The sequence below is a fragment of the Patagioenas fasciata genome, chromosome 10 (assembly GCF_037038585.1).
Source record: "Patagioenas fasciata isolate bPatFas1 chromosome 10, bPatFas1.hap1, whole genome shotgun sequence".
Classification (NCBI taxonomy): domain Eukaryota; kingdom Metazoa; phylum Chordata; class Aves; order Columbiformes; family Columbidae; genus Patagioenas; species Patagioenas fasciata.
The window spans coordinates 211546-224890 of record NC_092529.1 but is presented as its reverse complement, the minus strand read 5'-3'; the positions used below and the strand labels follow the sequence as shown (position 1 = coordinate 224890).

General features: G+C 50.0%; 2 protein-coding genes across 4 annotated transcripts in view; one reads left to right on the top strand and one right to left on the bottom strand.

The window, feature by feature from the left end:
* Positions 1 to 13345, top strand: part of LOC139828743 (uncharacterized) — a 130385-nt gene that overhangs the window by 37842 nt on the left and 79198 nt on the right. The gene's annotated exons all lie outside the window — the stretch shown is intronic.
* The window catches only part of FGD5 (FYVE, RhoGEF and PH domain containing 5), an 83063-nt gene that overhangs the window by 29253 nt on the left and 40465 nt on the right, over positions 1 to 13345 (bottom strand). For all 3 annotated transcript variants that reach the window (XM_071812878.1, XM_065845767.2, XM_065845766.2), the window contains exons 4-8: positions 11103 to 11161; positions 10984 to 11014; positions 3349 to 3500; positions 2583 to 2739; positions 1263 to 1350 (exon numbers count right to left, since the gene is read on the bottom strand). In XM_071812878.1, coding sequence (XP_071668979.1) covers positions 1263 to 1350; positions 2583 to 2739; positions 3349 to 3500; positions 10984 to 11014; positions 11103 to 11161 — 487 coding nt within the window. The remainder of the gene's footprint in view (positions 1 to 1262; positions 1351 to 2582; positions 2740 to 3348; positions 3501 to 10983; positions 11015 to 11102; positions 11162 to 13345) is intronic.

Genomic DNA, 13345 nt, shown 5'->3' with positions numbered 1-13345 from the left:
TTGTAAGGATCATGTGAGACTGCTAGGTATGGCAACCAAACAAGTCTGGAAAGTTGCCATTAATGCACACACACCCAGAGAGGGAAACAAGTCAGACAGAAAAAAAGTTGTGCTGTTGGCATCCGGTGTTCATTTGTATTGCTTGTACTAAAAAGGCAAAACCAGCTGTGAATAATGAGTTGCATCCTTGATCAAAGTGTCTGGAGCAAGATGAAACTGCTGCTAATCTGTGCTATGAAAAACATCCATAGGGTCACTTTGTTCTGCTGCATTTATAGAAGACCTTCTAACATGCTGTGCCCTTCGTGGCCATTGAGCGTGGGCAGGGTTGATGGCTTCGTTTTTACTGTCCCACGCATAACTCATCTTGCATCCCTCTCCACCCACAGTTAGACGTACTTCCAAAGTTATTTCTCCATCTTTATGTCTATGGATCCTGACTCTTTTGTGTTCTGATCAGATTAAGTTACTCGACAACTCTGAGGTCTATTGTTACATTTCACCATTTCCTTCCCCAACCACTTCATTAGTTACAAACCTAAACGTCAGGATTCTTTCTAGGGGCCGCATGCTGCTCCAGCAAGCTGGTTCCCCTCATGGCTCAGACCTGCTGGGTGTGCTGTGGCTTGCAGAGAATGAGCCACCACAGGGGACACAACCGCCGGGAGAGGCTCCGGGTGGGAGTGATGTGTATGGTCCTGAACGTAAAGGAAAGGCGTTACCGTCAATGCAAAATCTGTCAATGTACTGGTAATGTAAGTTTGGATCTCTGTCTCCTACGGTGCAGATAGATAAATTGAACTGGGATTTTTATTTAAACTTATCACTGGCCTTATGTGTGTTGTACACAGGCGAGGGTGCGGTGCTGGGTACGACGGCTGTGTCGATGGAGTAGAAGGAGCCGAGCCTCCCCTGTCATATGGGATGTGGGGCAGGGTCCCCTTGCTGGGGATTGCTGTCCCCTGCTGTCTCTGATCGTTGCCCTGGGCACAAATAAGTCAAACCTATCTGCTGGCGAGGAGGCTGAACTCTTCTCTCCCAACTCACAGAAGGGGTGGCTAAAAGCACCTGACTTAGGTTTTTGGTGACCTTTCAGCACGGTTGTGCTGAAGAAGTGCCTGCTCCTTGCCAGGCCTCCCTGGTGTTCACCACATCCTGCGCATATTGAAGTTCCCGGGAAATCCCACACTGCTTCAGCCCTGGTTTAGCTCAGAACAACGTGGGGGCGTTTCCCGCGAGCAGCTTGGCGCCGTGTTACTGACCTGTGAGCAGCACGCGGTACTGGAAGACGCGCTGCGCCACGCTCAGCAGCTGGTGTTTGACGCGGCGGGGGGCGCCCCCCGCGCCCTGCTGTCCTCGGCGAAGGGAAGGGAAACACAGAGATCAGGACGTGCCAGCGCAGCAAGTTATCGCCACCCGATACGGACTATGAGAGCTTGCTACTTTCAGACACCCAAATTCCATTGACCCGTTCCCAGTTTGCCCAGCTTGCTGTTGGGGTTTGTGCCTATAAATAAGTACTCTAAACAGTTGATTTCCTCTGGCATCATTCACAAATAGTTTGGACTCAGAGAGAAATGTGCAGAAAGCAAATGCCATTTAGCAGGTAAGGGCTGGGTAGAGATTTTAGGGTGGCATCTGAAGACAGATGTATCACACCTCAGTGAAGCTTGTAATTGTTTCTTTTTTGGACTGAAAGTTTATTCTGCCTGCAACTTTTTTAGTGTCTTATTTCAGGACGTGGAATTGAGCAAAATACGGTAAAACATCTCCTTGTGATTGAGTTGGAATTAAATGTCTAGAGGGTGTTTACAAGAAAACAAAGTGAGGTTGTGATCTGATTTAACACACATGGAAAAGCAGCGTTTTCTCTTTACAGTCACCCTTTAGATTCAACCCATTGCATGTTGCTGCATCTCAGGCCCAGTCAGCATGGGTTTATGAAAGGCAGGTCCTGCTTGACCAGCCTGATCTCTGCCTATGGCAAAGTGACCAGCTGAATGGATGAGGGAAATGCTGTGGATGTTGTTTATCTCCACTTCAGTAACGCCTTTGACAGTTTTCCACAGCGTTCTGGAGAAACTGGCTGCTCATGGATTGCACGGGTTATAGTGAGGAGGGTTTTGGTCTCTTCTCCCAGGGAACAAGTGACAGGACGAGAGGAAACAGCCTCAAGTTGCACCAGGGGAGGCTTAGTTCAGATATTGGGAACAATTTCTTCCCCAGAGGGTTGTTGGGCATTGGAACAGGGCAGTGGTGGAGTCACCATCCCCGGAGGGGTTGAACAGACGCTTAGGGACGTGGTTTAGTGGCCGTGTTAGGTTTATGGTTGGATCCTATGGTCTTAAGGGTCTTTTCCAACCTAAATTATTCTGTTCTATAAGGACTCAATTGAAACAGACCCAGAAACAAAGACATGATGCACGTGTGAACACCTCACTTCAGGTTTAGCAGCAGGGTGTGTGGAGGGAGCTGTTCTCCCATTCCGCCCCAGCACTGCTGGAGCTGCAGAAAAGCGATCTGAGAGTGAGCCCCGTGGCACAAACGCGCGTGGTGCAGGTAGAACAACGGGGGAACCTTACCTCAAACTCCTGAATTATGGTAGCCAGTTGGGAATATTTAAGGCAGGTTTCATCTAGCAAAGCCAAATTCCTATCGAACTGCATAATATATGCTGTGTGGTGATCCAGCCTTGATTTTCTGGAGAGAAAAACATCAGCAACTTTCTGGTGTTCCTCCCTAAGGCCACAGAAAGAAAAGGAGCAGAGGTAATTCCTTTTAGACATTCTTATTTCAGCCGTTTGATAGACCGAGGCCTGGCAGCCTGGCTGAAGTCAGAGGCCTCCCTAGCTGAACGAACTGCCCCTGCGAGGCCGCGCGGCCCAGGCCGGCGCGCCGAGCTGAGCGCTGCGCTGGGGCCGCGTGGCGCTGGGACCGGGCTGCCCCGGCTGCCGGGGACGTTTCTGTCAGCAGGTGGTCTTCAGGACCATCCTGACATCTGCTGCTCCTGCCTCCCGTGGCACACGCCCGTGACCTTCGTGCCACGCGTGCGGAGCCGCCTGGTGAGGACGGCGAGCCGGCACCAGCAGATAACGCGTACGGAGCCGGCTGCCCTCACACTGACCCGCGGGCCACCGTGGAGTCACGGGCTGTGGCCACGCAGATGTTTCAGCATTTGGTTTCTTAGCCTGAAAGCCTCGACCTTCGCTCCATTCCTGCCTGTGTACAAAACCTGCCGGCGCAGCTGAGGTTCCGCTTTCACCTCTGCTGGGTCCCAGCCCGGCGCGCGGGTTGGGGAACACGGAGGGGCCGTGCTGAGCCCTTCACACGGCACCATCCCATCCTTACCATTTGAGGACTCTTTCTTCCAGTTCTCCCAGGATGTCTTGGTGTAATTCATAAATTTCAGGAAGTTCACTTAAACCCTGCTTGAGTGTAACTTCCTCCTGTTCATTTTCATCTTCATCTCCAAGCACTTTCAAGATAACTTCATAGAAATCCTGTGAACAACAATACAGAAATTGGGCAAACAGACTTCAAGTGTCTCTTCTGAAATCATCGTTACAATTCCTTGATTCCTAAACTATGGTTTCTAGGAATTATAAGATGCCATTGATAGAGTGTGCTCAGAATAACAAGGAGATCATAGCATATGTTTTCTTCCATCCACTAGTTCATACCCGTTTTCAGCTGAATTCCACAATGCTGTCAACCCAAAACTGAATATTTCACCTGACCAAGCCATCAGACCCTTATGCATACAATAAGTTTGGTATCTTTTTATTTAGCTTGCCTTTTTTTGCTGTTTTTCTGGGTATAGTTGGTCTCATTTTTGTAGTGTTTTGTAACCAGAAACATAACTTTTAAAAATTAAGGATGAGATTCTCCTGCCATTTCATTGGGTCCAACAGCTTGATATGAAAACCATCAACGTCTAAGTGTCTTGTGATAAAATCTGTAACACTTTTCTCCAGCTCCGAACTTAAAGAGAGGAAGAATCTGTAAATTTAAGCTATAGAACAAATAATTTTCCAAGACCTTTTCCAACCTTTTTCTGCATCCCAGTAAGCCATGAAGTGCATGGAGCTTTTATTGCACAAGATGAGGAAAGTAGGGGTGAGAGTGAAAAAGAGAAAATGATGAAAAGGACAGCTCAGTAGAGAGGCTACGTGAACCACGCGGCGCCGCAGCTCCTGGTGACTCCTTCGGTGCAGCAGCTGCCGACGGGGAGACTGCAAAGCTTCCTTCCCCAAGAAATACGGCCGGTCCTCCCCTGAGCTTCCTTTCTGCTTTGTGTGGGAAGGGGGGCCCGGGGCATTGCAGCGTTCCCTTATTGATAGCCAGCCTACACATGCTGCGTTTTTTCCAGTAAGTACTTCAAATCAGTTATTGGTTTTAAATTCAGCATTAAAAATACTTGGATGGAGGCTTTGCAGCTGAATATACTTAGATTCACTGACTTTGAAGCCAAGAGAGAGCATATTGATATGATATGATGTGATGTGACGTGACGTGATGTGATGTGACATGACATGATACGATATGATATATGATACGCTCTAGTGTGGTCAAGTCAGCAGTCCAGAGCACAAGACTTACTGGAATATAGCATTACTAGGAAAACAGCCAACTTCGACTTAAGGCAGAATCTGCCACGTGTTACGGACACACTAACGCCGCATGCCGAGGGAAAACAAACAGCACACAAGTCCCAGAGGGGATTTAGTTGGTCTCCGGAAGGGTCCGGTAGCTCAGAACCGCATCCGAGCCCCGAGCGGCCGTCTCGGCAGCGCTGAGCCCTGGTGGTGTCCGTCAGGCTGAGCCCACGGCACCGGCTGTTCCTGCAGCGGCTTCAGAGGCCGCTCCAGCCCCAGCTCTGTGGGAAGGAGCTGCGGTGTCTGACCCGTCTGGCCAGGTCCATGCTGGGAACGTATGTGTTCACACACTACTCTACAAACAGTGATTTATTATTAAAACCAATGTTTTTTCGATAATGTATTAAAAACATTCTGTGTCTGTTCACAGAAGCCAATTCACCAGAAAAAAAGGTTGCAGTGGCTTTAACAATTGCTGAGAAGGGGGCTGTGCTGGATGAGTTAACAGAAACGGCAGCTCGGTTTTTCCACTCAGACCGTTTCCTGGCCTCCTGCCCCCAGTGTGTGATAAGGCCAAATGTGCTGTGAAAGGAAGCAGGGGCTTAATAAAAAGAAACCCCTGAGGTCGCACAGCTCTTTGAGAGATGCCAAGCTGTTTCTGCCCGGCCCTGAACCAGGATGGGATAGGTTGAGCATCTTCCTCTCTCAGGATCTAGTGATCACGAAACCTGTTGCCAAAAAGTCAAAGTCTGTTCCCCGAACTTTTAGGAACAATCTTACGAACTTCCCTGCACCGTACCGGGATTTACCGTGGCATTCCTCATGACTCCGGCTTCTGTCTTGGTAAGCTTTATACGCACATGGAGTAATCAAGGAGGAGTCTGAAAGAACTGATTTCCGTGAAACTTGCTAGCATCCAGGTATGAGCAACTCAACAGGTTGTGCCTCACTGGGGATCTCTATTTTACTTCAGATAGTGCACTTTAGTTTGGTGAAATCAAGGCAGCTGTACTGGGGACCAGTTTGGTATGTGTGGTCCTGCCGAAAGGCTCTGTAAGGAGCCAGAGAACTTCACCACTCCTCACGGGTAGGAACTGACTGCAGGCAAGAGCCAGTTTTCATGTCCTCAGAGTAATTCCCGGCTTTCCTGTCGTGACACCGCCAGCTGTGATGTACGCTCGCGGGGAGCTGGGCCGACTGGAACACCTGATCCGTGCCAGCCAAAGGGAAAGCCCTACCTACAGCGCGGAATTTCACCAACTATGGCAGATGAGGCGTTTGTTTTCTGAAAAGCCACTAGAACTACGGAAAAAACCACACCAAACAAACAAAAGAACCCAACATTATGACAGTTTTGTTTTTGACTAACTATATCCTGGATAAAACAAGATCATAACATTTTCTGAAAGAGTATGGCCGTGTTTCCTAATTGTCTGGGCCTGATTTCCGCAGTGTGTCCTGCCCAGTGCCACAAACCGTCCCGGTGCCGTCCCAGCTCCCGCGTCCCGGGGTGTGAGCGAGCCCGTCCAACGGCACGATTCAGCCTCCCTGCGCGCCAGAGCCTCTCCGGCCATCTTCTGGGTGCTTTTCCTAACTCACAGGAATCTGCAACCTTTCCGAGTCTTCAGTCATCGTAATTAATCCAGACTGGGGAAGGGGAAAGGATCCAAAGCGTTCTTTCAGCTTATTGTGCCTGGGGAAGTGAATAGCTCCAGTAAGGGCACTACTGATGTGCTCAAGTAACCTGTTATCGAACTGTCATCTTTTCCAAATTAGCATCGAGCAGCTCTGTATCTGTCTGCTTTCCACCATAGCCGGGCAACAAGATTAACACTCCTTTCCCACAGCATCTCAGTGGGTTTAATTAGTCATTAATTGCCTGCCCCTTTGATTAGAATGAATTCTCAGACAAATTATTTCATTCCAGTTGCCTGGATAGCCAGCTTCCTAACGATTAAGAAAAAACCTGCAGCATAACAGTAATCACCATAAACATCCATTAAAAAAATAATCATGTCACTATTGAAAATGCTGAGTGCCTGGGAAGCCGTGAATGAGATGCAAAGTGCTTCTGCAGGCTCACAGACTCACCAGTCCTGGCACCTACGTCTCCAAGTCTGTCACCCAAGCCCCATAGCTAAACACAGGAGGAACCGAACACTCAGCCCATATGTGAGGCTGCTGGGTCACAGCTTTCTGAGACCAGAACTGAAGTTGTTCATCTCAAGGCTCTGGCGCGATGGCCCAGAGCTCCATCTTGTCCAGGCGTCTGAGCCCGCAGATCTCGCCCTGTGTGCTGCCCACACCTGCACCAGGGTCTGTCCGTGCTTGTAGAGCACAACCAAGCTGGGTTTGTGACATACAAGGTCAGCAGCTGTACTATAAAAATACATTTTTGAAACATAAAACTTTTCATTGCATTTTGGGTGCCCATAAGTAAGCCCTTTACAGCCTTCCAATGGCCAAATCCTGAACATGCCTGAAATAAACACTACAAATAATTAAGAGAAACAAAGAGGATCAAAATCCACAGCCACAAAGGTTGGTTGTTGCTTTTTCTCTTCTTTTGTTTGCACACATCGCTAACACACACCAGTTACGTGTTTTTCCCCAAGAATGCCTCAGCAGAACTTCTGTTGGCGCTGGCAGCGGGGACGGTGACGTGGAGCCTGTCTGCAGGGCAGCAGAGCGGGGGAACGCGGGCCAGCCCCGCGGGAGGTGTGGGCGCTGCCCGCGCCGGGGCGCAGCCAGGGGCTCCTGCGGCCAGCTGGCCGCAGCCTGAGAGTTTGTTCTGGGCTACGCTTCCAGGATTTCGTGAGCAGATGCAGAAATGGTCAAGTTGTGTATTAAATCTCTCCGATACAGGGCTGAATATGCTTTGGAGTCCAGCTGCAAAAATGAATTGTAGCAACCCTGTATGCATACCAACAGCCCTTTTCCAGGATGGGTACATCCCACACGTACTGAGGTCCTTTCTGCATTTCAGCCTTGCTGCCAGTTAGCCTTGGTTAGCCGGAGAACACTTAACCTTGCAGGACCCCAGTGAAAGGAAAGAGAGCTAACCTCTTGTCAGCTAAGCCGCTGCTCCAGGCAGGGGTTTTACCCAGGAGAAAAAACTGCCTCTATCTATCTATCTATCTATCTATCTATCTATCTATCTATCTATCTATCTATTTGCTATGTTGGGTGATTTATATTCTTTAACCTCTGCTTTAAAATAATCCAGAGTACAGTAATTCAGCCTGGATCCAGAATATCTGTTTGCTTTTCCTGTGTAACAGAAGAGGCCAAATGAGATCAGTTCATCCAACGATCCAACGGCCCCTGGATGCCTGAGGGACCAGGGACTATTGCAGCCAATCTAGTCGGGGTAGTTAGGAAGTGATAGGACTGAAATCAGTCTCTGCCTTCACTGTGAAAAGCTGGTGGTTCTGCTACCTGCCATGGGCTGGAAGCAACTGTGTAGATTAGAAAGGTGAGCAGAGTGGAGCACAGAAAGTCAAGAGTTTGACTGAAAGGTGGAGCTGAACAGATAGCTCTGTTTGAAAGAAAACCATTTTCACTTCTAAAATGAAGGTGGATTCAACAGATACTGCATATAACAGTATGCACGGCTCTTTTGGACATCCGAGCACTGCACCCGAGGGGAGGGTGGAGATTTCAAAGGAGAAGGGAGAGTCTCGCTATGAACGCCGAGTGCAGGCGCGAGATGCTGTGCAGGATGCCCTGAGCAAGTCCGGTTCTGGAGGTATGTTCCCTCTCTCCTGATGGAAGTGAAGGTGGCACCCTTGAATTGGAAAGTGGCACATGGCCCGTAGCAGAGTGAGTGACCCTCGGTCTGCGCTGGGCAGGGATCTTCCCGGATTTCTCGTCACTGAGCTCAGCAGAGACAACGCCAGACCAGCAGCAGACGCTGTCACAGTAGCCGCAATTAGTGCCTTATCCTTGCACTGCCAGGCACAATCTGGGTCAGGAGCCCTGACCTGAGCACACACTCACATGCAAATACACACGTTCGTCCCAAACACTGCGAACGAGTTGCAGACCTGGCAAGCTGCAGAGTACGCGTTGTGAATACCGATCAGTGGGGCTCGTTAGCAGGGAACTGCCCGGATGCCGCATGCGCTAGTGTGACTTCCCTGTCCCCTTAGGATACGCAGAGTATCTGAAAGCTCTTCTGGCTCAGCGTTCCCGCTGCAGAAGCTCCCTGGCCAATGCATAGCTATTTTCCCACTGCAGACAAGACAACAATGAGTAAATAAATGAGAAATAAAAAGCAGCCTACCATGAGTGAAGGCAGGCTATTTTTTTTAGTGACAGTGTGTTTTTAGGCTTTTATAAGAGCTTCAGAGGGTCTAACAGCCAACTACCTCCTCATTTAGCCAGCACGTTCCATTCACAAAAGTGTTTAATTAGGACAGTAATGACTTGATTGGTGCAACAGAACTTTGAACATCATCCAAGACATTCACAGTACTAGAAAAGGCTCAGCCAGTCATTCACTGGAAGTGTTAATAATTAGAAAGATGGAGTTCTGCTTGGTCTAACATGTAATACTGGCTCCTAAATCAGATGTTTAGTCTTTGTTCTTGAGAATGTGCTGCCCAGAATTCTGAAAGTAGAGTTTAACCGGCGAGCCTGACCTCGTGGTAATTGCATACAGGTACCTTTGGGTGAGTGACTCGAGCACTAAGATGATTTTGGCCTTTTTTTTCCCTAAGGTGAGTGGGCTTCTCCCTGCAGTGAGAAGCCTTGGGATGCCCAGGGCAAGGCTGCATCCCAAACTGCTCCAAAGGCTGGAGAACATTGGATCTATCCGTATCATTCATATCTATATCCATATCTGCAGATGCTGAGGAAGTGTAAGTCCAGCTTCTTGGTGTTTGTAAGAACTGTGGCCTGTAATCCTGATGAAAATGCAAACCAGGAAACAGGATCAACTTTCTTTGAACAGGGAGGTATTCGGGCTGGTGTTTTTCAGTGCAGAGCTGTCCTTTTAGGTACCTTAATTCAGTAAATGCCTCGGAGGGAAGGAATAATTGCTTCAAGGGGAGTTATGCACAGAAAAGGTGACTTTATGTACAACAGCCAAAGACAGAATGAATGTGAGCAATGGTACACCATCAGGCAAATGCGTGATCCACACAGACCGGAATCCCAGTCAGTCTGAGTCACAGGGTTTGATTTGTGCACATCTAGCAAAGTCATTTGAGACAGACTGGCTGAAGGGAAGCAAATAAACCAGGCTTTGGTCCTCGCATGTGTGAAACACGAGGCTGAGAAAGCAAGCTGCAGCGCTTTTGTTGAGGAGCAAGCACTAAGGAAGAGATGACGAGCGCAGCCTGCACTACTGGGGAGGGGAAACAGCAGAAAGGAATGAAAAGGTTTGCAGATGAAATGATCCTAAGGAAATATAAAGACTAATAAACGTTGGAAAACTAAATTGTGAGGACCAAGAGAGCAGGAACCTGGATTGCAAGGCCCTGCCCACCTGCTCAGTCCAGAAGGCAGTTTTACCTCTCTGCTCCAAATACCTTGGAGTCGGCAAATAACAGCTAACCCTTCAGATTTTTATCACTACTGCCACACCAACTGATACCAAATTTGTGAGCTAACACAATATTTCCACTCTTTCAGTTCAATAGCAGAGTGGGTGTATGGAAATGTCATCGTTTTGGCAATCAATCAATTTATTAAAGTCTCTGCTGAAGGGCCAAACAGATTCTGTTACGCTGAATGAACAGGAGCTCCGGCCAAGCCGGGAAATGAGATGGGAAACTGCTCTGCTGCAGGCTTGAGAAAAGCCTTGTTTTTCATTCTGAAAGCAGCCCGGGTGTGGTTTAGTTCCTTGCCTTCCTTACCAACGTATGGGATTATATAAGGAGACAAGACTTGAGACTTGAAGATGAGCATTTAGAAGCTGTTTTCCTGAGGAAGCTGGTGGTGGGGAACAGAGCGAAAACTTTGCCTGAGCTGAGGTCTGCTGTCCAGAAAGCCTTTGGCCCTAACTGGCTGGTATTGCATTACCAGAAAAAATAAGCTTAAAAGGAGGCAGAGTGAATGCATTGAAATCAAATCCCTGTGCTCCGTAGCTCTGCTCCCGTCTCTCTCAGGAGAGGGAGGGCTCGCTGCTGTTTATCCCCATCTCCTGTGGCCCTGACCGCAGCCTCAGCCCCAGCACTGCTGCCCACGCCTTCCCCTGCGAACGCCAAACGCCACATTTGCGGATCCGTAGCAAGGGCGGGTTGGTGCCCGACGGATTCCTTTGCGACGCTTCATAGCAAGCCATTCCTCAAATTCACCGCAGGCCCTTCAGCGCTCTTACGTCTTCTAAATTGCAGCTAAGTAAAAGGGCAATTAGGTTTCAGTGATTAAAATATTTACTCACCGTACGTAGCAGCCGGAGCATCTCCACGTATCTGAGGAAAGAGACAAACTTTCATTAATTGCGGTGGAACTGAGGCTGCAGGGTGGCGAGCAGCAGGCGGGCTGTGGCAGTGAACTCACGCTTTCTCTGAAGACATCAGCTCCTGCGCAATGAGGTGAGCTCTGGACCGGCCTTCTTTCTGTCAACAGCAGGAAACAAGGACCGTAAAGAGGTGTCTCGTTCCAAGAAGTAAAGCAATGTTAGAGAGCACTTTCAACATTCCTTCAGTGAAAAGTTACCAGGCTTTTATTCTTTGTTGTTCGGTGTCTGGCATCTTGGAGTCCACAACTCAAATACTAGTAATATAGTAAAATATAATGTCTGCTAAGGCAGCTGTCAAGTTTCAAAAGTTGACAGCTTTTCTTACTGGAAAAGGAGATGGATTTTCTGTTAATTTTTACAGGTCCAAAATTTGTCAGAGAAGCAGAAAGCGCTTAGCTTTGAACAGGCCAGCCTCACGGCCGCTGAGGCTCACACCACGCGTTCGGTGCTCTTAATTACATGGAAAAGGGAGTTCTGTATCAAAATGGTCATGCTCCAAATGGCTCTGACTGCTCTGAGACCTGCGAAAGCAGATGGGGCAAAGGGCTTTATTGCATGCTGAACAAATGTCTAAGCGAAATGGCCATATCTCCAGAAAGCAAGCAGCTCGGCACTCCAGCAGACAACACGGTGACGTATCAGTGGAATCTCCTTGCCTGGTGGGCATCTCAGAAGACACAGACAACTGTGCAAGAAGCAAAGTGTATGGCTCTGAGGTACAAGTGGCTAATTAGGGTATTTTGCTTCTATTTCAGGACTCATCCTTACGGTAAGAAATGACCCAAGCATGGAAATAACACTGGGAAAAGTGACCTATTTAGCAGTAGTGAAGGAGGGAACTAAACCAGTAGCCCCCGGTGACCTAAAGTGGGCTCAGGGAAGAGGGGTTCAGCAGCAAGACTTGGCGACATTGTTTGCCAGAGCAGGTACGCTGGAAACCGGGGCTGGTGACACGTGGTGCGGTCCCTCGGTGTGACACAGCGGGGCTGGCGACACGTGGTGCGGTCCCTCGGTGTGACACAGCGGGGCTGGCGACACGTGGTGCGGTCCCTCGGTGTGACACACCGGGGCTGGCGACACGTGGTGCGGTCCCTCGGTGTGACACAGCGGGGCTGGTGACACGTGGTGCGGTCCCTCGGTGTGACACAGCGGGGCTGGCGACACGTGGTGCGGTCCCTCGGTGTGACACAGCGGGGCTGGCGACACGTGGTGCGGTCCCTCGGTGTGACACACCGGGGCTGGCGACACGTGGTGCGGTCCCTCGGTGTGACACACCGGGGCTGGCGACACGTGGTGCGGTCCCTCGGTGTGACACACCGGGGCTGGCGACACGTGGTGCGGTCCCTCGGTGTGACACACCGGGGCTGGCGACACGTGGTGCGGTCCCTCGGTGTGACACACCGGGGCTGGCGACACGTGGTGCGGTCCCTCGGTGTGACACAGCGGGGCTGGCGACACGTGGTGCGGTCCCTCGGTGTGACACACCGGGGCTGGCGACACGTGGTGCGGTCCCTCGGTGTGACACACCGGGGCTGGCGACACGTGGTGCGGTCCCTCGGTGTGACACACCGGGGCTGGCGACACGTGGTGCGGTCCCTCGGTGTGACACACCGGGGCTGGCGACACGTGGTGCGGTCCCTCGGTGTGACACACCGGGGCTGGCGACACGTGGTGCGGTCCCTCGGTGTGACACACCGGGGCTGGCGACACGTGGTGCGGTCCCTCGGTGTGACACAGCGGGGCTGGCGACACGTGGTGCGGTCCCTTGGTGTGACAGCCAGGTGGGAAGTTTGTGGCCATGTTTCCTCCCCAAATTCTTCATGAGGGGCTGTGAGCGGTCAGGGAACACAAAGCTTAATTGGGACCCTCATAAAAAGTATTGTGAAGACCCCAAATCCAAATTCAGCTTCCCACAAATGCTGGCTTCCCAAATCACACTCGATAGATCAGATATACAATCAGGATTTATGTAGCAGATCTGAACAGTAAAAAGTGTCTAAGCAAGTTCAAGCTAAATGCATTATAGACATTTTACTCTCTGTTCCTGCTCCCCGTTAGCATTCCGTGGGATACGGGTGTTCCGGCATATGATAGAACTGTCTGCCAGCTTTTGTATCCACAGGGGAATCACCTTCTGGCGTTGAGGGTTTTACTCCCCTCCCGAAGTTCCTGGTTCATTCCCCCTGCCCTAAGCTGCAGCGTCGGAAGAATGAAACATCCCCTGAAGTGCTGGACGCTGAAACTGAGCCATGTGGATACTTGGAGTGTAAAAAACCCACTA